This window comes from Lonchura striata, chromosome Z, assembly GCF_046129695.1.
Source record: "Lonchura striata isolate bLonStr1 chromosome Z, bLonStr1.mat, whole genome shotgun sequence".
NCBI classification, from domain to species: Eukaryota; Metazoa; Chordata; class Aves; order Passeriformes; family Estrildidae; genus Lonchura; species Lonchura striata.
In genome coordinates this window covers 35,674,322-35,696,342 of record NC_134642.1, presented here as the reverse complement: position 1 = coordinate 35,696,342, position 22,021 = coordinate 35,674,322, and the positions used below count along the sequence as shown (strand labels likewise).

The window sequence follows — 22,021 nt, the reverse complement described above, 5'->3', positions numbered from 1 at the left end:
TCCACTTAGAGAATTATTGTAATTATACTGTCAACTAGGACAGCTAGATTAGATCTTGCTCTGAGGAAGAAAAAAAAAAACAGTGGGAAGTCATTAACAGGTTTTTTCAGTCAGAAGAGTGGGTAATGCAACAACACAAGTTAATTCTGGCAGAATACAACAAAACAAAGCATGCTCTACATGCACAACAGAGTAAATGTATTTTTTAAAAGATATTAAAAAAACAAGTGGCATGGTTTAGCCATACAAGAAATAGCCTGGTTTTGAAGAATGTTAAACAGGTATTCCCTAACACACACACAAACACATAGTGAAAAGCAAGATCAAAAAGTCTAATTTCTGAAAGAATGGAGTATAAGTTTTTGAATTACTTCTTTTTCTTGGAAAAATGTAATAATAACTCTTCTCTAAAATTTAACATACACAAATATGTGCACTAACTATATTTATATTTTTATTTTCCATAATCAGAAAACTAGGGCTGCATTAAATACATGCAGAAAGTTGGGGAAATTTAATTCCTTTATTCTCCCATAAGTTGAAATAACCATTGGCAACTTATTTGAACGACAGAGTAAAATTCAAATGAATACACTGAAAAGCTGCATCTCAGGAGCAATGCAAAACAGTCTGTGACATTCTTCATTGAAATGGAATTGCTTTACAGTGATGAATGTTACTTCAGTGTAATGGGACAATTAAGCTGTCCATTTGCCTTTGCATACCATTTCCAAAACACACAGCATAGCATGCAATAATTAATTTTACTGCCAACATAATACTAGTCTCACTTGGAAGTGATGGTTCCATATCATAGTAACAGTTCTCACCACTAACCCATAGATCAGAAGTCCTCTGACATATGCTTGTATTTTTCAGGCAGGCAGAATTTCTTCAGCTGCTCTCATTATACAAAAAGCAGAGCTGCTACTTCCCACACTGAAAATTTAATATGAATAAAATACCAGTAGGGAGCTCCTACATTCATTCCATGTGGTCTGAAGAGAAATAAACATGAAGAAAATTGATAGAAAAAGCTATCAAAAAGATGGAAGAAGTAAAGCCAACACAATACACTCTCTTTCTCCTCTTTGGCTGCAGGACTTTTGCAATAGTGATAATTTTGTGTTGCAAAGGCTCTGCAGGCACATGTTTGTTGGGAGATAAGCAGTAGGCTGGTATATTACTGTAGGTGCAATTTCAAGATGTGTGTCTGCAAAAACCCAATACATCTTCATACTAAACCAATGTCCCATTGAAAAGTAGATTTCCAAGAAGTCTCTGGAAGGGATTAACTGCAAGTCCCATCCTTCTCATTTGTTGAAATACTGATGTAGCCCTACTCATGTCCTAGACATCAGACAACGTGATATTATTACTGAGAGAAACTCAGCCATTAAGCATATTTAATCTGCATATTTTCTATTTATACATATTTTAGACTGGTTTTAGTCCTTCACACATTTTATAGTTAATAGGTAAAATACTTTTCTTGCAATGCTGTACATCTTGAAACAAAACACTGAGTTTAATGCATTCAGTCCACAGATATATTAGGAGAACTAGGAGAGGAGCTAGACAATATGTTTGATTCAAAATTAAAATGTGCCTTATGCAATACATTCCTACCCAAGCAAAGCAAATAGGCAGCAGTAGGGCTCCTCAGAGAAGACCTACAGCGCTCTCAGGCATTCAGGGACATAATCAGGGATACATGTCCTTTCTCCCATCATTAAAAATGACACTTTTGTATAAGACAAACTCCTGGTGTAGGGCCCTCTGTTTCCAGGTCTGGTATTACAAATAGTTAAAGGCAAAAATAAAATCAAAAAGTCTCATGCAGACATAGAGCAGCTTAGTCTCTGCAAATTAATGTTTACATTAAAAATGTTTTTACTAATGAGGTCAAAGTGTCCAAAACTGTGCAAAATATGTACTTTGAAGCGCTGTAGAAAAGCTACCAATAACATATAAAATTATATTCCTAATGCCTTAGGTTATACTAATCTCTACAGACTGTAAATTAAAAGATTTATTATTGAATTTGAATGAGTTTCCTCATTTCTTCTTTCTAGATAATCTTCTTGATAAAGCTTAGAAATTTTTTGTAGTTTTATTTAATTCTTAATGTTTTAACCCTTTATGTTTGGCTAGTCCAAGTTAGAGCATTAAAATCTCAAGCTGCCAAATCTAAAATTTAAGGACAGTTTTTCCAAAGAATGGTACAGATTTATGTATCCAAACTCCACCTCCTGCACAAATTACATCCCTCTTTTTTTCTCTTAGTGTTAACTAATGGCACTACCTTAGCAATCTTAAAATGAATTTTTAGTTTCCTAGTTGAAGAATGTACAAAGCTAAAGTTTACTTTCTTGGTTTACATTGTTTGCAGAGAATGTCAGGTCCTGTATCATCTCTGAGGCTGCTGCTTGTTAACTTCTAGACACTGGGCTTTGAGCCTGCTGCTTTAGGAAATGGCCAGTTTCTTTTGCACCTTCAGATGTATTCTGTCTGCCCTTGTGAATTTACACAAATGCAGTCTATTAGCAGTCCTCAGTCCTCTTTGATGGTGAGTACTAAGTGCTAGATCTACACATCTTCTAAATACCTCCAGGGATGCTGATTTCATCATTTCCCTGGAGAATCTGGTCCAATGCTTGACAGACTTTTTGGTGAGGAAAGTGTTCCTAATATCCAATCTAAACCTGCCCTGAAAAAATTTGAGGCTGTCTTGTCTTGTACTATCAGTTGCTGGGAGAAGGGGCTGACTCCACCTGGGTACAACCTCCTTTAAGGGAACTGTAGAGAATAGTAAGGTGTTCCCTGAGCCTTCTTTTCTCCAGGCTAAATACCCCCAGCTCCCTCAGCTGCTCATTATAAGCCTTGTGCTCCAGACCCTACACCAGTTTTGTAGTTCTTTTGTGGACATGCTCCAGCATCAGTCTTTCCAAACTGCACAGCTTTCCAGCCACTATGCCCCAGCCTGTGGCACTGCCTGGCGCTGTTGTAATCCAAGGGCAGATCTGGCACTTGGCCTTGTTGAACCTCACAGCACTGGCCTCAGCCCATTCATTCAGCTTATCCAGATCCTCTGCAGAGCCTTCCTGCCCTCCAGCAGATCAACACTCCCAACCAAACTGGCGTCACTTGCAAACTGACTGAAGGTGTACTCAATGCCCTCATCCAGATCATGAATAAAGATATTAATCAGGGCTGGCCCCTGTACTGAGCCTGGAGGAGCTCTACCAGTGACTAGCCCCAGATGGATGTAACTCTATCCAGCACCACTCCCTGGACTCTGCCACACACAGCTCTTTACCCAGCCAAGCGTCCCCCCATCCAAGCCATAAGCAGCTAGTCTTTCCAAAAGAATGTTATGGGAAATGATGTCAAAGGCTTTACTGAAGTTCAGGTAGACAATATACATATACTCTCCCTACAAAACCTCATGACATCCTTGTAGTCCTCCTGAGTAAGCTATCTTCTCATTAATGATTTACTGCATAATTATATTTTTCCCCTGCAAGAAGTTTCTGCCTAGTGAAATCTGATGTCATGGACATTTCATCCATTTTGTGCTTTCAGATACAACAACTTCCAGCTGCAGGGACCCTCTACTATTGTTTCAATACTTTTTCTGCTGCTACAGTGTGTCAACTGTATGAGTAGTCATATTAGCGTTGTTTAATGTTATGGGTTGTTCAGAAATGCATATTAAAAAGACAGAGGCCTTGATGTCACAAGGGAACCTGGCAGAAGTTCTGGTGTTTTGTTTTGACCTATTCCCAGCCTCTGATACATGTCACCACAATAATCATAGTTACTTGTGTTCTCTTAGGAAGGATGGGGAAAATAAAGAACTATTTTGCAGCCATAGTACTTTGTAGTAAACTTGGCCCCTCCAGAAGAGCAGCAGAAACTGTTTCATAAATGCTTCTGTTCTTAGGGTTTCAAGAAGACAGTAGTTGAAAGGAACTGAAACGAAGCAAGCACATGCAGTGATACGTGCAGTCAATCCCACAGCTTTTAAAACTGTGAGACCACTAATGCTGCTGCTCTGAAAATGTCAGGAAACAGCCCTGCTGGCAGCAATTTCCAATATTAACTTGAGACACACAGATAGGTTATACATGTCCTGCACTCATGAAATGAAATGTGGCTCCATCCAGCAGCAACCAGCAGCCATGGATTATCTGTTCTGGCCTATCTGACCTAATCCATGATCATGACCTCTTATATTTCTTTTCATACTCTCTTGGCCAACTTCTCACATCTGCATTCTGTTCCCAGGGGATTCAGAGAAATTTGCCTCCTTCTCCTTTCTCTCCTCAGAAACCCTCTTGTTAGTTGGAGAAATACCAAAGTGAGGAAGACAAAAAGCCATTAAATAGTAGTGCTTAATGGAATAAAATCACCAATAAATGCCAGTATTTAGGAAGTAGCTTCAGCCTAAGCAAACAGCATTGTTTACTGCATGTGCTTAAAATAGTCACACCCTTTTCTTCTTTTACTCATGGGATTTTTCTCTCCATTAAACGTCAGCAGATAAGAGCAAAGAAAAGGCTGTAATTACTGCAATGAGACTTCAGCAGCTCAGTTCCTAATAGTAAATGCATGTACACACACATATGCACTCACTAGGCCTCAAGTGTTATCAAGTTCTTATGGGACAGAAAGAACTGCTTCATAATGGTACTTGCTCAAAACATATAGAGCTATTTCTTGCCTTTGAAAAAATGGCAAATACCATCAATACAAGAATTCAAAAGCTACAGTGTATAAGAAATATTTAACCAAAACTAAATGAAAAGTGAAAAATGTTAGAACAAAATACAGCTTGAAGTTTCCTTGCACTATGAGTTTTCAGCCAAGTCAATCTTTGTATCATCCACACACAAATATTGTGACTAAAAAAAGAAACACATCTTGCCCATAATTAAATTTAGCTGAAAATAATGTATCATCATATTTACAGGAAAAACAGGGAGATCTGTACACCTATGGGCTGATTAATCCTATTTTTAATATCTGTATTGTAGAATAGTAGTAACACATCAATAAAGTAGATTAAGAATCATCCATCCAACAGATCTCCATAAAAGTAACCAAAGAGAAATTATTGCTGCTTGGAAAGACTCCTGGTTGGATTTATGAAGTTTTACTGGCATATTTACTCACAAGTAAATACAGCTCACCGCAGAGCAAATTTCCAAACAGCCAAAGATCAGTAAGAGTGGAAAATGACAACAGCAAAAAGTCATGAGGATCCATCTGATATACGCTGTAGTATGTAATAACAAGGTATATCTCAAAGGTAACAAAAAGTCAAACAGTATTGAAAGTTGCATTTTATATTTTCCTGTTTTGAAAACATACCTGTTATTCATAAATTTGGGGTGGAACAGAACTGAGAGGCAACTTCATAGGTAAAATAAGCAGTACCAGATATAAAAAATAATCTTCTTGATATATATGAATACAAAACTAGAATCACTATATTTTAGAGAACATAAAGCAGTGAGGGAAGAACATGTAAATCTGCACAATTTTGAGAAAGATTACAAACAATCTTAACTTCAGTGTTTCAAGAAATGCATGTGTAAATAAACCTTCTTATTAGTACAAAATGCTGTCTTCATCTTTCGATAGTTCAGATCTTGAAAGGTGCATTTGAACCTAGCCATAATCCTTCTCACTCCCCCCAATTACTCATCCAGATACCTGGACTAGCCCTTCACATAACCCGTTTTCCCACATCTGCCTGTATGGCTCACATGTGAGATGCCGTCCCCTCTCAATAAAATCAACTTATGCTACAATCACTGCTCCATGACTTCCATGCTCAAGGTCTGCTGTAGAAGTCACAGATTCCTGGGTTCAACTTATGCTTCTCCAAGAGATAAGGACATTAATTTGGATTTTTGTCCCTCTAATAATTCAGTTTCCCAAGGCCTTTAACAGTACTCAGGTAGATAGAAATACATCTCATTACTTTTAACAAGGTTAATAAGAAAGTTTGCTTCTAGATATTTCTGATACAAACCATTTCTGAAAGTACCATACTGCAAGCCATTGAAAATATCAAACTTGTTAACAGTATGAAAGTCACTAACGTTTAATGTTAGAACATAAAGTTCCAAGAATGGCTTAATGTTATCAGTTGCTTAAATAATAATGGAATTAGCTTATATTTCTATCATTGAAACCTGAAGGTCTGTTTGGCTAAGTACAGTATTATTGTTTTTTTCTTAATGCATTTGAAAGGGCAATGCTACAATCTTTTGACAGAAATACAGAAAAATAATGCAAGCTCTTTTTACGATTTTATAATGATTTTATGAACTACATGCTTGTTTACACTTTCCTCAAACTTAATGCTCCAGATAATGCATTGCTTGGTGCCAGTAGTATGCAGGAGAAATACACATATCCTCTATTTTACTACCTTTAGCTTCACAACCCCCATTCTACTTCTGCCCTTTTCTCCTTTTTGTGGTCCTCAGCTACATTTATGTTATACTAAACACAGTATATTGCCAGTAATTCAAAAACCTACTTACAGGAATCATCCAGTTGGCCAAGTCACCGTACTTAGACACCTGCATAGCTCCAAGCATTGTCAAATCAACATGGCCTCTGGTAACAGAAAGTGTATAATTAGCATATCATGTTCAAGTAACAGCCCATGAATTTTAACAAGCTTTTTTTAATGCTCATTACATCAATTTTAAAATGGTGGCATATGACAAAGGTAGCAACTGTTTGTCACACACATAGTTGGGTTTTTTTTTCCCCTAGATGTATCACTGATGCAAATGTCTCTTTATGCCTACTGAGCCTCAAAAATGTTCCTACTTTTGTCTGGTTTGGTTAATTGCATGTGCAGTCAATCATCTCTGAACTTGTACTTTTTAATGCACTCCTTAACATATTTACATGTACCCATTATCTTTTCAGTGCCATTAGGATTTAGTGCTTGTTTGCATCCAAACTCCTTTCCAAAAAACAAACAAAAAACAGGTGCAGATGTTGAATTGCCATTAAGGAGGTGGAATGAGGATCACGGTTGCAAGCTGAGCAAAGAAAATATACTGAGTGCAGGTACAGATTAGATACTTGGAAAAGACCAAAAAATAGTTGTTAAAATGTCATTATAAATGTGTTTATAGATGGCCAGGTGGTGGTAGGCACAAACATCACCATGATATCTATTAGTTCAGTGTTTTCTTATTTCCAATAGCTAGACTTAACCCTCTGTAAACCATCAATGATTAAGTCCACAATAATTTTACAGGTTGTTTAATGCTAACCACATTTGGAAGAAATACTAATGAGTTCTCCCACTGATGCAGTTTATTCTTTCCCTGTTTCAAAAATATCAGTTTGTGTTGTTACATACCCTCTTATCATTGCAAATGATTCATCACTAGAGAAATAGGAAGAACCTGGAAGAACAGTGACTGTCTCCTTACCTGTAAAAGAAATAATTTACAGTATGCATTTTGTTTCTTTGACAAATGAAGTCACAGTTATTTAGCAAGAAATAAGAGGTTTTTATCAAATTCCTTTGGATTTAGTACAACTATAAACCTGATTACACTTAAAATGTCACATGTAAACCTAATCAATCCTTTTGAGTTGTGAAGCAGCTTGTTAGAGCTTCTAATGATAGGATTGCCTGCTGTTTGACCATCAGCAGTTCCAGGCAAGCATCATGAACACACAATATCTATGGACTTTAGCTTTCTTCTCCATTCACAGAAAAAGTGAGAAGTAACTGTCTTTTGAAACAGAGAAATATAAAGCCTTCAGGATACTGAGAGGCTGCAAAGAAAAGCAAGCAGATCAGATTGAACAGTTTATAGTTACTAATGATGAAAAATACAAAAAAAGAGATAGGTCTAGTCTATTCTTGCTTTTTTAAAGGGCACAAGAAAATGTGCTTCTGTGTTCTGTACTGCACTATGAACAATGCTTGAGTCAAGCAATGCAGCACTCCTGCATGTGTCTTATTTTGACTCTATTCAGGGCCCTTTTCTTCCTCCTTTGCCTGCTCTTTGAATCAGTCTAAGAAACAAATATTTACACAGGGTGCCTCTGATAAGGCAAAAGAAACACAGATGAAGGTAAAATTATAAAAGAAGCATGGTAAACTTGAGAGAAAAAAACAAACCAAAATATTTTAGCAATATGTGACATACTGTAACAACAAAGGAGAAGGGGAATGATGTATCAGTGAACAGTTTGCAGAAAACAGAGGAAAAAAGAAAATGAGACTAACTAAGAGAATGGGAAAAGGGAAAGAAACAGTACATAAAACTTAAACTAGAGATCTAAGATATATGCTTTAATTATTGAACTCATCTGAGGTATATTTTATGCCATTTGTATGGAAATTAAATAGAAGAGTATAGAATTAAGGTCATACAAGTGGTCCTGCACACTTCTCTATAATTCACATGCTAAGACCCAGACCTGCTGAGACAGCCTGAATTATCTTTCCTTACAGGGCACCCACCCAAGGCAGTGAAAGAGAGAACAGGGTTTGCAGGCAGCAGCATGGAGAGAGAAGCCCGGGAGAAAATGACAAATAATAATAATAAGAAAGACACACAGGCTTAGGACCACAAAATAATGTAAAAAGAGCACATTACCCACTTCTTAAAATGCTCTCAGGAGGTCAGTACTTTAAAATATTTCTGCTGTAATAAAGTAGTCTACCTTTCAGTTGCAGTCAAGATATACTTCATGTGAGACATTAAGAAAATGGGACAAACAGAAAAACCCATACATATTTCAGAGCAATACACTTATATTTGCAGAGAGAAATTTGGCAAAAGCCCAAAACATGTATATGTTTTAAAACCTTGAAACTGGACTTTGGGGCTGATACTGGATCATTCCAGCTAATGAACGAGAACAAGATTAATTTCTATTCCTCTGCCATTCAGCTTCTGTTTTCTTCACAAATTTTGGTTTTACAAATTTGATTGGAAAGCACCTAGAATGGTCCTAATCCAACCATGTGAATGTTTCAGCAATTACAGAAATAACTATTTTGGTGGTAGGTCTGATGTTTGTCTATACCATGTCCTGTTTATTGCAGCTTTAGGGGACAAGTGAGGCTGCTTAACATTGAATTAACAATAGTATAATAATCTAATTTTCTTGTTGCATTCTAACCTGTTATGTTAGCTTCATGTCTTCCAGAATAACCCTTAAAAATATTTATCAACCATAAAGAACAATTCCAGACCATCTCAATTTCCATGTTAAAGCACAATTTTTTCCGAGAATTTATTAGGTTCTTGGGTATTTTTTTCACTGCCACTCTGTTAATATGTTCATTTTTCATACACATCCATTTTAAAACTTAAGTTCTAATGTGCATGCATATAATTCACTCATAGTTTTTTTTTTCTTCTAAATATTTTTTTCTTCCAGTGACTCCTCTGATATATTCCTTCATGCAGTTCTTGTATATATACTGGTGAAATGCTGGACTCAACTTCTTAAATAATTTTTTATTTCAAACCAGAAAATGGCCTCAAATAACTCCACATTAAAAGACACTAACAGAGGCAATTACATAGCACTATGATAGGTATAATTTAGCTACGCCAAGCAGCAAATGTTTCAAGTCAGTGAACAATTGCTGGACTGATATTAAATTAAAATTATTTTATGTCAGTGCTTTATCTCCTTTGACTTTTTAGAGTTTAACTGTACTTGCTAACAGCCATTGAGAAAGGTACTCTCTGTATATATATACATATGTAGACAACCATACATGTATTTGTATGTGTATATTTGAATAAAAAATATGAAACGTGTACATTTTCCATATGAAAAAACAAGTCTAAAATTTCAGATCTATAAGCTATATCATTAAGATCAATAACAAACTCACAAAGCCTACTTCTGTTTGTCACAATGCAATATTTACGTGTATTTTTACATGGAGACAGAGAATGTACACAGACACAACTTTTCCATGAAAAAAATAGAAATCAGACGTGTGCACTAAATCATGAGAAACTTACATTTTTACACTGAATAACACCTCCTGAGGTTAAATGCCCTAAAACAGCTGGGCAACAACAGTATGTGAGAATTACCATTCCCTTCTAAAAGTGGCAAAAGCAGCTGCCCACAGCAGTGATCTCAGTGCACCAGGTCCCAGTTCATTCCCCCTTCCTTGGCTCCCAATCCCTCTCTGAATGCAAATGAGTTATATTCCTGGCTGGGAATAAGCCAAACTATTATACATAGGATGTCTTAAAACATGTCCCAAGCATAAACCATCGAAAACCATTTTCTAGAGTATTCAAGGAAAAGCAGCAGGAAAACAAACCCATATTCCCTTACAGGCTGCTCAAAACAATCTCAATTCTGAAAAAAATAATTGACCATTTACTGAGGCTGGAAGAGAGTCTCTCCCCAAAGAATTAGACTGTCACTTAAAAAACAGAAAAAATGCATTAATATTTATTATCAAATAAAACAGGTCTCTAGGTTCAAATACTATATAAAAAAAATTAAATTAAATTGTTATTAACTTTCCATTAATTAAATTTAAGAATTTACCTGCATTAATCAGATCTGGATCTACTTCATTTTCAAGTGGATAAGGACCCTGACAACAATACAGATGTATGTTAAGATTTATAATAAAATACCTTTAAAATACAATTAATAATCGCTATAGTATTTCTAATGCTTATTACCAAACCAAACCATGGCAGACGTGCATTTCTATCTTTTTTAAGCAGAATTCTATTTTTTACCAGAAAAAAATCCTGACATTACAAGCCACAGTTTATATCAAGTAACATATCAGGTCTCTTGGACATATTGTTCAAGGATATTAGAATATTAAACAATCATGAAGCGAGAGGTTTGTTTGATTTGGGTTTCTTTTTGTTCTTAAGTGAAGTGACAGACGTTTTTCAGAAAAAAAGGTCATTAACTGAAACTTCATAAAGCCCTATGACAGTAAAAATAATATTCCCTTTAAGCTTTATTTAAAATTATATTTGCTAAGGCTTACAATGCTTAGTCTTGCAAAATCCTGATGGTTTTGAGCCCAGAAACTAAAGGATATCCTTAGCAAAATAGCACCATAATCATAAAATGAGCATTTCCTAGAAAACTTCTCTGCAGCAAAGTGAGAATTTTATGAAGACATAATATAGTATATATATTTTTAGTAATATAATAATCAAGTTGGAGCTGGTTAGGAAATAAAACCCAGCCACAGCAACATAAAAACACTATAATAACTGACCAAGATATATTCTTACCAAACCCAGGACTCCATTTTCACTCTGTAAGTGAACAGTTATGTCTGGACTGATGAAGTTACTGGCCAACAGTGGGATTCCAATACCCAGATTAGCTAAAAAAAGGTGGTTAAGGCAGAAACACTTATTGCAAACTAGTAAATTTTAAAAAAATTACTACTATACTATGAGTCGATTAGAACTGTTCCTTTCACAAGCACTTCTGTTTTTACTTAAATACCTCATATTTGTGATGAATTATGAATTATTTTGCCATTTGGACTGTCTAATTGCATTCTGTCAAATCCCATATAGGATAAAAATATTGACAGTACAAATAAATCTTTTCCAATTTTTCTGAGAAATTCTTGCAACACATTCAACTGCTAACAAAGCCATCACATAAAAACTCTGTATTTTATGTCTTAGTATCCCTTCTATTTCAATTGGGTATTAATAAAATAAGAGAATCACAGGGTGTGGTAAAGACAATGAGAACGTTAATTAATCTGTTTTAAACAAAACAGATAGGTTTCCTATTCTAGTCAGCAATCATTTTGACCTATAAGCATAGCTGAAGGATACCATACATGCCATCCTCAAACTCTAACGCAGCCCGTTTGATGATCCTCTCCCTCACATTGTCTCCCTTTTTTTGTTTGGCTGTTGAGTCTTCAGGCTTTCGGATTGATAAGCGCTGCAAAATAAGAAGTAATCACAAGATTAAAATCCAGATTTTTGCTTCTCAAGACACAAAAGTTTGATTTGTGATTGCACCAAGATATTTGGTCTAAGAATAAAGCTATTTATTCATCTTCTATGAAAAAAAATGACCTTTTATTTTATGCCTTCAAGCTTAGCTAAGCCAATGGAGTCATCAAATATTGCCAGTGACAGCCTTAGAGTAAAATATTATTTCTTTGTCTGTATTGCCAAGCCTGATACATAGAGAAGTAGTGAAGAAGGCACCAGGCACTAGTGCAAATACTAGCAAGTCTAAGATTCATTACCCCAGAGATACCTAAATAGATTCGTAAAATGTCAGCTGAAAATACAAATACTGCTCTCTTTCTGCATTCATTCAATTCAATGAGCTATTATAGATTTATAAGGATGAAACAGACAAATGCCATTCATCTAAAGATACTGGGGAGCTAAGAATCAAAATTTTCAAACATAAGTCTCTATAATCTTGCACACCCCATGAATTTGTTTCCTGGTATTTTCTCATCTGAAGTTCATATTTTGTAAATCACATGTAGGTGAAAATGCCATGACATTCAAGAAGTTTGTAACATCTTTCTTTTAAATTATTGTCTACATAGTTTATGTCCTTTGCACATCTCTCCTATGCATATAAAATTCCTATGGGAAACATCATGTCCTGCACCTCCCCATGCCTTCATATTTTCTCCTACTTCAGGCTACAATTAACACATCAGAAAAAATTATTCTGTTACTTTTCATCAGCACAAAAGAAATTTTGCAGAGTCACTTTCTCCTTAATCAGTCAGAAACAGTCAATATCAATCCTCTTGAATTTCCCATCACCTTCCTTTTTATGCCTTGGTTATTTTCCCTAGAATTGCTTCACTTATAGATAATGGATAAAGTAGAAACAGTTACAGAGGGTTTCTGTACAGCAAGGAGAAGACTGGATAGAAATTATAGCTTGTGCTAGAGAGACCACTTCTAAGCCATATTAGGCAATAACTACTATTTAAAGCCAGTAAGAATTATGACAGACTAGCTTCTCTTTATTTCTTACGTTCTTCATCTTCTCTCACCACTTACCATACCCACTGCTTTTCTGTGTACAGCCAGTTGATTTATAAAATTTAACAGAAGAGTAAATAAATCTTCCATTTACTTCCTATACCTATACCTAGTGAGAGGTGTCACTGCCAGAATTACAAAATTGCATAATCAAAATTAATCTGTTACAATTTTGCTTGGCAGTTTATAGTAGCTTTCACCCCTGCCCCCTTTTTTTTAAAGCATATATGGAAGGGGGCAGATGACTAGGTAAGTATTCACCAGGTATTCAGTAGGTATTGACTAAAGAGGTATTCACTTATGCAGCCAAGATGCAGCAGATGCAATAGTTTAATAAATGAAAAATTATCTGTCATAAAAGGTAATGCAACCATTCAGAAGGAGAAAATAGGCCATTAATTGCAATCTGACCCAACACAACCAGAGGGGAAAAAAAAAAAAAAAAGGTTTGACACATCTGTTTGCAATCAATTACTCAACAAAATGCAATATGCTTTTGCAGAATTAACAGATGGAATTAAAAAAAGAGGTTCTTAACCTTAGCATTCACAAAAGAGAATGCCCAGAGAAAAGGCCTTGTACAACTTCCCAGGACTTTGTGATTTGATTTTAATAACAGATGTTTAATTATTACAATTCCTTTTTGCACTTTTTTTCTCACAGATTTTTTCTCCTTGCATCACCTTCTACCAGTTTTTCTGATTAACAATTCCCACCTCCAGACTATGGGGACACAGAAGAAATACAGAATTTTCAACTTTACATTAAAAGCATTGTCACATCACCAAAATGAATATAGGGACATAGCCTGAGTGTGGCAAAGTCACAGAAACAACAAAGAACAATTACATAATCATAATTTTCTTGGGTGTTTTCAGTGGTGGAGTATTATTGCAGAAATTTTAATAGCTATTGACATCTTTTATTCAGACCAGAAAGGCCACCAGTTAGAAAAGTTTCTGATTAAAGAAAAGGGAACAAAGATTTGCAGGACCTTTGCAGCATAACATAATTCAATATAAGGCACAAAAGGGACTGAGGCTGGCTCTACGTGCCCCCATTAAAAGCTGCCCAGTAGAAAAGAAAGCCAGATCCTTGTCTAGGTGTTCCCTTTGTTGTATCTACAACAGGTGAACTGAGAGAGGGAAGGAGAATTTAGCAGAATTTTCCACTAGATTTTCAACTGCAGTAAAGCCATCCAGAGCTACAAGCAGTTGCCCTAAATTATTCAGGAACTGAACCATAGGGTCTCAGGTGTAAGAAAGAAGGCTCAATCCTCAGGCCCCCACCCAACTAAGTAAGTACCTAAGTTCCACTTTTTAGCAAAACTTGATGGGTCTTTCTCACACTATTTTCTCAGTGCTAAGACTTGGTGGATAGACTAAACACCATGCAAATTTTAAATACACGCCAAGCTGAAATATGTTGTGACTGAGAAGCTCAGCTACGTACTTCAATTCTCTTCTCAAACTTTTCTCCTTGTAACAGACGATCAACATAGATTTTGGGAACATGAATGTCTTCTGGGGCAAATGCTCCTATATCAACAATTTCTTCTACCTATAGAGTGAAAAGGAAAAGGAAAAATGTTTAGAAAATATATTCAATGAGAGGTTTTAATACCAATGAAGTTTTGAAATGAAACATTAAATATACAGCAGATCACATCAAGAAAACTAACAAATGGAACAAAATAGATATAGTCTTTAAAACAGGCTAACTTAGATGCTTACCTGTTCTTTTCTTTCAAAGCATATTTCTTCATAAAAACATTGAAGGTAATTTATGTTTTAATAAGCCCATTTGTATGGCCAACTTGAAAAAATATACCATGTACAGTTACATCGGAGTTGCTTGTAACTACAAAAAAATTCTGCCCAGAGGAAAATAATATGCTAGAGATACAAAGATATAAATATATACATATATTTAATATAAAGATATAAAAATAAGGCAGAAGTATCAATTTAGAGGATACAAACATAGAAGCTGAATCAAAAGTTTTCTATAGTGTACTCAAAACTAAAATAGAAAACATTTGAACTGTAATAATAGGTTGAAAGAAAGAAGACAAAAGATGAAGATCCAGAATTCTTTACAGTTAGTGAAACAGAGATTCAGCACAAAATGACACTCATCCATCTGTAGTAGATTTGAAATGTCACCTGTCAGGAGCACCCCAGACAACAGGGGTTTCCTTCTTTCCAGGCCTGAGCTGGAGATGATCTAGTTAGAGACCCTGCTACGGACCTGCCGCAAAGACTCTCAGCCACGGCTGGTTATTTCCTTAGCAAGTCTGAGGTACACAGAGCACATCTCACTCTGCCACAAAACAGACCCTAATGTTAGTGCTGTTTGCAGTTGCATCCAGCCACAGGGAAAACATGTAATGTTAGAGCAACAGTCAAAGGTAACACAACAATCTACTATGCAAGGACATAACAGCATACTCAAAGACCAAAAGAAAATTTCCAAACTGCTGTATCACCAGGGATTCATAAAACTCTTAGGAGTGCCCAAAGCCTAATAACCCCAAAACAAGACCCAGGGAATGGTAAGGTTAAATCTCTAACAGCTGTCACCAGTGAAACAACATTAAAGAGTTTAAAACTCAGTTTGACAACCTACTGGACAATATGATAAATACTAAAATCTATAGTACATCTGATAGACAATTACCTTCCTACTGTGCCTTGAAATGTGACAACAAAAAGAAAGAAACCAACCAATCCACCCAAAAAGCAGGAGAGGGAGAAGAAAAATTAAAAACAAAAGATCACAGAATTAGGTTCAGATGATCCCCAAAAAAAGTCCTGGGTTAAAGAGACAGAACGGATGTGCTGTGAAATCTGCAAGGCAAACATCCTAAGCAAAAGACAATAACAGCTACAGCAACACCAGCCTCAGTGCTCATGGAGAACAGAGGCCCACATCCAGAAAGCCCTTACCCACAAGGTAAGGAGAGACAATCAAATTAGTATCTTGAAAATTCTGATTTGGGTATTCATGAAAAAAAATGCTACAGTTTCATCCATATCACTTGAAGTTTCTAATTTGATACACTCATTTTAAGATTAATATGGAGACTAAGTCAAACACAGGGTAAAATCAAAGAATCCTGAAGCACACAGCTGAAGCACACTGCACTTTTGGTATAGTGACTATTGTCAGAACATCCTCAAAAGGGAGGAGAAACAGGAGACAAGACACTGCAATGAAACAATAGGCAAGCAGATGATCTGCTACCAGCAGAATTCCCAAATTCACCCTTTCTAATTAAATTTGTCTTCACTTACCAGATGGAAAACTAGGCCTGGGGAATACTAATTGCCCCTGATTTGAACTTTCTCACAGAATAACTACATTTAACTGCTGCAGCAGCTAAGATTAAAAAATCCAAAATCTTGGCACAATTCAACAAACTCAAACAGAATTATGCTGTCAGAAAACTTGACACACTGAGTTTCTCCCCCCATAGAATATACTGAATAAATTATTCATCCAACAATAAATTGTTGGATTTTGTTATCAGTCATGCCATTCTGCTAATTGGTTTGTATTTTGTCTCTTGGGACACAGCAGTCAGCCTGATAGCTTTTCCTCTATTATTTCCAAACATTATCCTAAATGAACATAACACTGCAAATTGCATTTTGTCCTAGGGATTTCAGATAAGCCCAAGGATCCCTGACAACTGGAACACCTTTCCATGTTCTACCATTATGCAGAATAAGCATCAAATAAAAATAAAAATTAAGTATGTTCAAATACCTCCATAGCAGTAAAGAAGAATTTTGAAAAGGCTTAAAGAATTTTCATGTGATATATGAAAAATTAACTGTCTTCCAGATCTGCAAGTGAAATAATCAGTCTGTTTACATGGAAAAGGAAGAATTCAAGCAGAGGAAGTACAAATGCCATCTGAGTGCTCCAGGTCTCTCTCCCAGGGAATTGGATGATGAGGCACCATACATGGGCTACCTGCCATCAGCATTGCCAGAGACGAAGCTGAGCCAGCTGAAGTGACACCAGGAAATCTGATGGCTATGGGAATCAGCACCCTAGTGCGTCTGGCCACTGCAAGGCATTGCCCAAGTATCTTTCTAGACAAGAATGATACTGCAAATTTAATAGTACCATCACTGGGCATATTTACTTCCCTTTCGGGTTTCATATTTCTTTATGAGTCGGCCCTGTAACACCTCTGTAGATGAAGCCTCAAGGAGAAAGGCAGGAACACATCCATATTAATAATTCAAAGCATGCGTGTGAGTTTTTCTTCTGCTCTGCTTTCATCTTACCTATGCTTCTGGGTTTTTTTTCTGTACTCACCCTGCCTCAGGCTTTAATTTGTAACGTACGGAAGAATTTTTGTAAACATCAAAAACCATTATGTGTCATCCCACTCGAGAGACACCAACTCTGGCAAAGCATAGAGTGGGAACTAATCAGGGCAGACCACCTCCTGTACTCTTTGTAATAAGAAAATCAAAATCCTCTGGTACATTTTAGATGGCTTTGATCACATGCATTCATCTTAAATCTTCATTTCATCAGTGTGCAAAAGGACAGAAAATGTTTACATCTTTGTAAAAAGTAACAACAGTAGACCACAAGGTCTGACTTCCCTCTTTTGGGAAGGCTTTGATGTCTGACTCAAAAATCCTTTCATTGTTTTAAGAGTTGCACAGTATTGGAGGTTTCTTCCTGGGGACAGTGTTCTTGCAAATCTTCTCTGATTGATGACAGTGGAAGGAGAATGAATGAATTCAGTCTTTCCTAAACACTGGTTTATCTGTAAGTGCACCCAGAATAAAAAAGCTGTTCTCCACTCTGATTCACAAGAGCCTTCTGCCATTCCTTTTTGTATCAGCACTCACAGAGGCAGTGGTCCTTTGCTTCACAATATCCCTTCCTCTGTAATTTGCATCTACTTTTCTTTTGTAAAGCAATTTGAATTCCTTTTCCTTAGAGAAATTCTGCTATTCTTCTTGTTTTATTCCAGAATTTCTGAAGGCTTATAGAGAGAAAAAGGGAACCTTGATAGATACAGAAGTAAGAAAAGTAAGTAAAGCAGGAAAAATAAGAAGTAAGAAAAATAAAAAAACTATGGTTCCTTACAAAAAATTGGTAAGGAAATAATGATGACAAACTACTCATACCAAAACACTCAAAAATAAAAAAGCCTTTGCTTCTAATGTGTTCCTTTTATCTATTTCTGCAGCCTAATTATGTACTTTATGATATATTAAATGTTTTCAGCTGGTTTGGTTTTAAACCTCAGTTTTCCTAAAACTAAGCTATAACCGGAAATTGTAATTTAATTCCTTATTACAGAAAAAAAATTAAAAACATGTGAGTATGAAAGAAAAAAAGAGACTGGGGGGGAGAATCAGAGCCAACAAACCTGTGCATTTTTAAGTAGCTTATTTTATACTAACTTTATTAAATCTCTTTATCGCTACCTTAATTATCATAGTTCAGTTCTTCAAACTGAAATAATGATCCTTCCTAGCAGAACATTAGTAAAATAAAACATTAGTCAGTTAAATGTCCAAAATAACAAGAGGAATGAAATAAAATTTAGCCACTTAGATGCGCAAGACAAACTCTCAGTACATATCTTCAGTTCACTACTGGAGGAGTCAGGATGTCACTACAAAATCCATTGTAACATTTATAAAATCTTAAAATGAAAAAGCTTAAAATACATAATAAGGACTAAAAGAATAAATTTTATGTGTCTGCATTCAAGATCGCAGAAACTGTGATCAACCATTCATGATGGTTAATGACAAGAGGGGAAAAAATGTTAATATTAATTGTTTAGACTGAATTTCACAAGTACCTTTGATATTCTAAAACTGCAAAATATACTCTGAAAACAGTTCACTAGAAATTAAGACTACACTATACAAACTTTCTTAACTACACAAAAAAGCAAAGCAGGTTATTGAGATCTGCAAGCAGGGAGATGAAACAGAGGATCTTCTGAGTTCAACTCTTTCCTTTTGTAAGATCAGACAGACCATGAAATTTCTACTCCTGTCAAAATCCTACAGTAATGGAATGACAGCCAGTCAATATCCATCCTGAAAAAGAGACTTCTATAACTTTAAAATCAAGCAACTACCAAATAGCCTTATAAAGGCATATCTTGATCAGCAATTACCACATTATGGTTATATCAGACTTCAGATAGATGTTTTCATAAGCTTACTGAGGGGCAGGAAACAGTAAAAACCTGTAAAGTTCATATTTGTTAGAGAACCTTTCACACAATGACTCTGGTCTGGATTGCACTGAAGGTCCACTTAGCCAAATAGCCCTTATTCTTAGCAATAAAATCTTAAAAGGTAGTGTGATACTTCTGGTTATATTCTCCCAGCTGCCAGCAATGTGTCAGTTGCACAATGTCCTCAGTCAGAGGCTGGACATACATCACCTTCTTCATAGCTTCTGATGAGGCAGGAAATAATTGTTTTCTTAGAACCCAAGAGACTCTATTGATGTATTTCTTAAATTTAACTATTATGAAAAACATTTCTTATTATGTCTTGTAATTTCACTGTGTGCTCCCTTCTCTGTGACATACAGAAATTGCACACAGCAGTTGTTTATTTGTTTGTTTCGTGCTGTTGAAGATCTTATGTACCTTTATGTGTTTTCCTTTTTTCTAGTAGACTGTTATCCTCTGTAAACAACACAGAGAAAAACAGTGAGATCTGTTGCCAGTATGTTGTATCTGATATTAGGAAAGCAAAACTGACATTAATCTCCTGTATTTGTCTCCAGGTTTTCCATCATGTGGCTACAGATCCTCCTAAATCAGGAGCCCCTGCTAGAATATACTCAATTCATGTTTGTTTTCTCTGCTCTAAATCTCCTCAATTACCACCTCCACTTGTAGTTGCCTCAGGCCTAATCTCCTCTCACACTTTTCTGCACCTGCTCCCTATTTCATCCAACAGCCCCTTTCCATTCCACAGATTTGACATCTTCCTCCATGCTGTACTGTTGACAGCAGAGAAGAAAAGAAGAAAACAGACAGCAGTAAAACAGAAAGCAGTACCAGCTCTAGGTACACAAACAGAGCAGTTCCAGGACAAATACCACAAAGAAAAGTGGAAGTATACTTCATTATCTGCAAAGGTTATGTATATGTAAAGCTGTGTGCATGCATGAAAGAATATGAAGAATTTAACCACCAGTCTCTGAAGAGGTTCTCCCATTCACATAGAACTACACTTCAGAAATTTTTGAGCTAGTCACATATTAGCACAGCAAGGATACACTACAGTCTTAACTTTCAAGAACATGTTCAAAGTCTGAAAATACTGACATTTCTCAAAGACGTTCTTCCATTAAATTGATGGGCTTGCTTGTTTGATGACTTGCACTATGTCTATATAATTCTGTATCCACTAAAAAGTGAAAATGAAGTAGCTGGTTTTTACGTCTTTAAATTCACTCATTTGGATTTTACCCTATTATTTTATGGTAAAATTACCTGAATTGAAAACATGAGAGATTAAGATCCAGCAGTCCAGCAGCCCCAGCATTACCAATAAAACCAGGCTTCTACAGCAGGCACACCTAGGGAGTGACTCTTTCTGAAACCCTGCAGTTGCTCTAATATAGGTCATTAGTGAACTCCTGCTGGCTGTGATCATATCTTGTGACTTCTGCTTTCTTGATGAAATGAGGTGATAAAGCACCCAATTTGTATTCAATATCTAGGTTCTTAACACAAAATAAAACATAACCATCCATGTGGAATATATACAAAATCATCTCACATCTGGAGATAGAAACTTTGGAAAATAGTTTTTTTGATTACATGATGTAATTATTTTTCAATCATAGACTTAAATAATGGGAGAAAAGCTGGAAGACAACAAACAAAACTCCCACAATCTGTGAATATGGTCTTCATTTGCTAAGGGCCAGGTAATAGCAGAAAAACCTGTTTAATCCATACTCAGCTGAATAAGGGAAATGACCACATCCCAAATATTTCCACTCCAGAACAGAATAGCTGCCAACAATATTAACTCTACTTGAATATAATTTAACACTTTTGCAAACAAAACATATGTTGCTTTAAATACATTATTGCTGTACTTTGTTACTTATTTTCAAATATTTTTTAGATTGACAGCCTTTGAACTTATTAGAAGGTAAAAATAAATAACTGACTTTTTAATTAAAATTATTAAAATTTTACCTGCAATAATTGAACTCCCCAAAAACCCCAACCATAATCACAACAAAAGATTTTATTTTCTTACTCACATCAGAGAAATAACGAATTAAAAGAGACTAGAAGAGCTCTCATATCCTACACATTCCAAGAAATGTACATTTAAGGTCAGAAGATAAATTTAAGTTTTACTTTCAAAAATGAACTAAGTGGAATTTAAAAACTGAAGTGAGAAGTAGAATAATAAAATAAAAATAAAAAAATAAATCAGATATTTAATTGGTCTATCCAAGAAGGTGGATAGTACTTTAAAATCTATTCAAGTGCAACTAAACCCCCTTCAGATTCAAGGAATATATCTAACTAAGGATCAGACCAGAGCATGCTCAGCAGGAGATACATAGCAACTTAATAGCAACATAAAACAGCAGCTGATTTGTAGCTAAATATGTTGCTGGTTCTCGCTGGTAAGAAAAAAAGCCTTGCAGGTATTTCAGTAAATGTTACAAAAAGGTAGCTTCATCCAAAAATGGCATGTTCTATGCACACATCTATTCTCCTTATTTCAGATGTTCATTAGAGACAGTGGTAATTTACAAAGAGGACTGGAAACTACTTGACATGCTACTGCTTTGTTTCTCAACAAGGAATTAGTGTGGTCCATTTCACCTTCAGAATAATAGCAGATATATCAACCTCCCAAAATATTCAAGATAAATAAAGTTCTTTGCACTTTTGAGGAAGAAGCTAGTCAGGGTAC

General features: G+C 35.7%; 1 protein-coding gene across 1 annotated transcript in view; it reads right to left on the bottom strand.

The window, feature by feature from the left end:
- Positions 1 to 22,021, bottom strand: part of OXCT1 (3-oxoacid CoA-transferase 1) — a 77,846-nt gene that overhangs the window by 20,864 nt on the left and 34,961 nt on the right. The window contains exons 8-13 of the mRNA XM_021551419.3: positions 14,511 to 14,618; positions 11,868 to 11,979; positions 11,304 to 11,398; positions 10,588 to 10,636; positions 7,400 to 7,472; positions 6,561 to 6,636 (exon numbers count right to left, since the gene is read on the bottom strand). Coding sequence (XP_021407094.2) covers positions 6,561 to 6,636; positions 7,400 to 7,472; positions 10,588 to 10,636; positions 11,304 to 11,398; positions 11,868 to 11,979; positions 14,511 to 14,618 — 513 coding nt within the window. The remainder of the gene's footprint in view (positions 1 to 6,560; positions 6,637 to 7,399; positions 7,473 to 10,587; positions 10,637 to 11,303; positions 11,399 to 11,867; positions 11,980 to 14,510; positions 14,619 to 22,021) is intronic.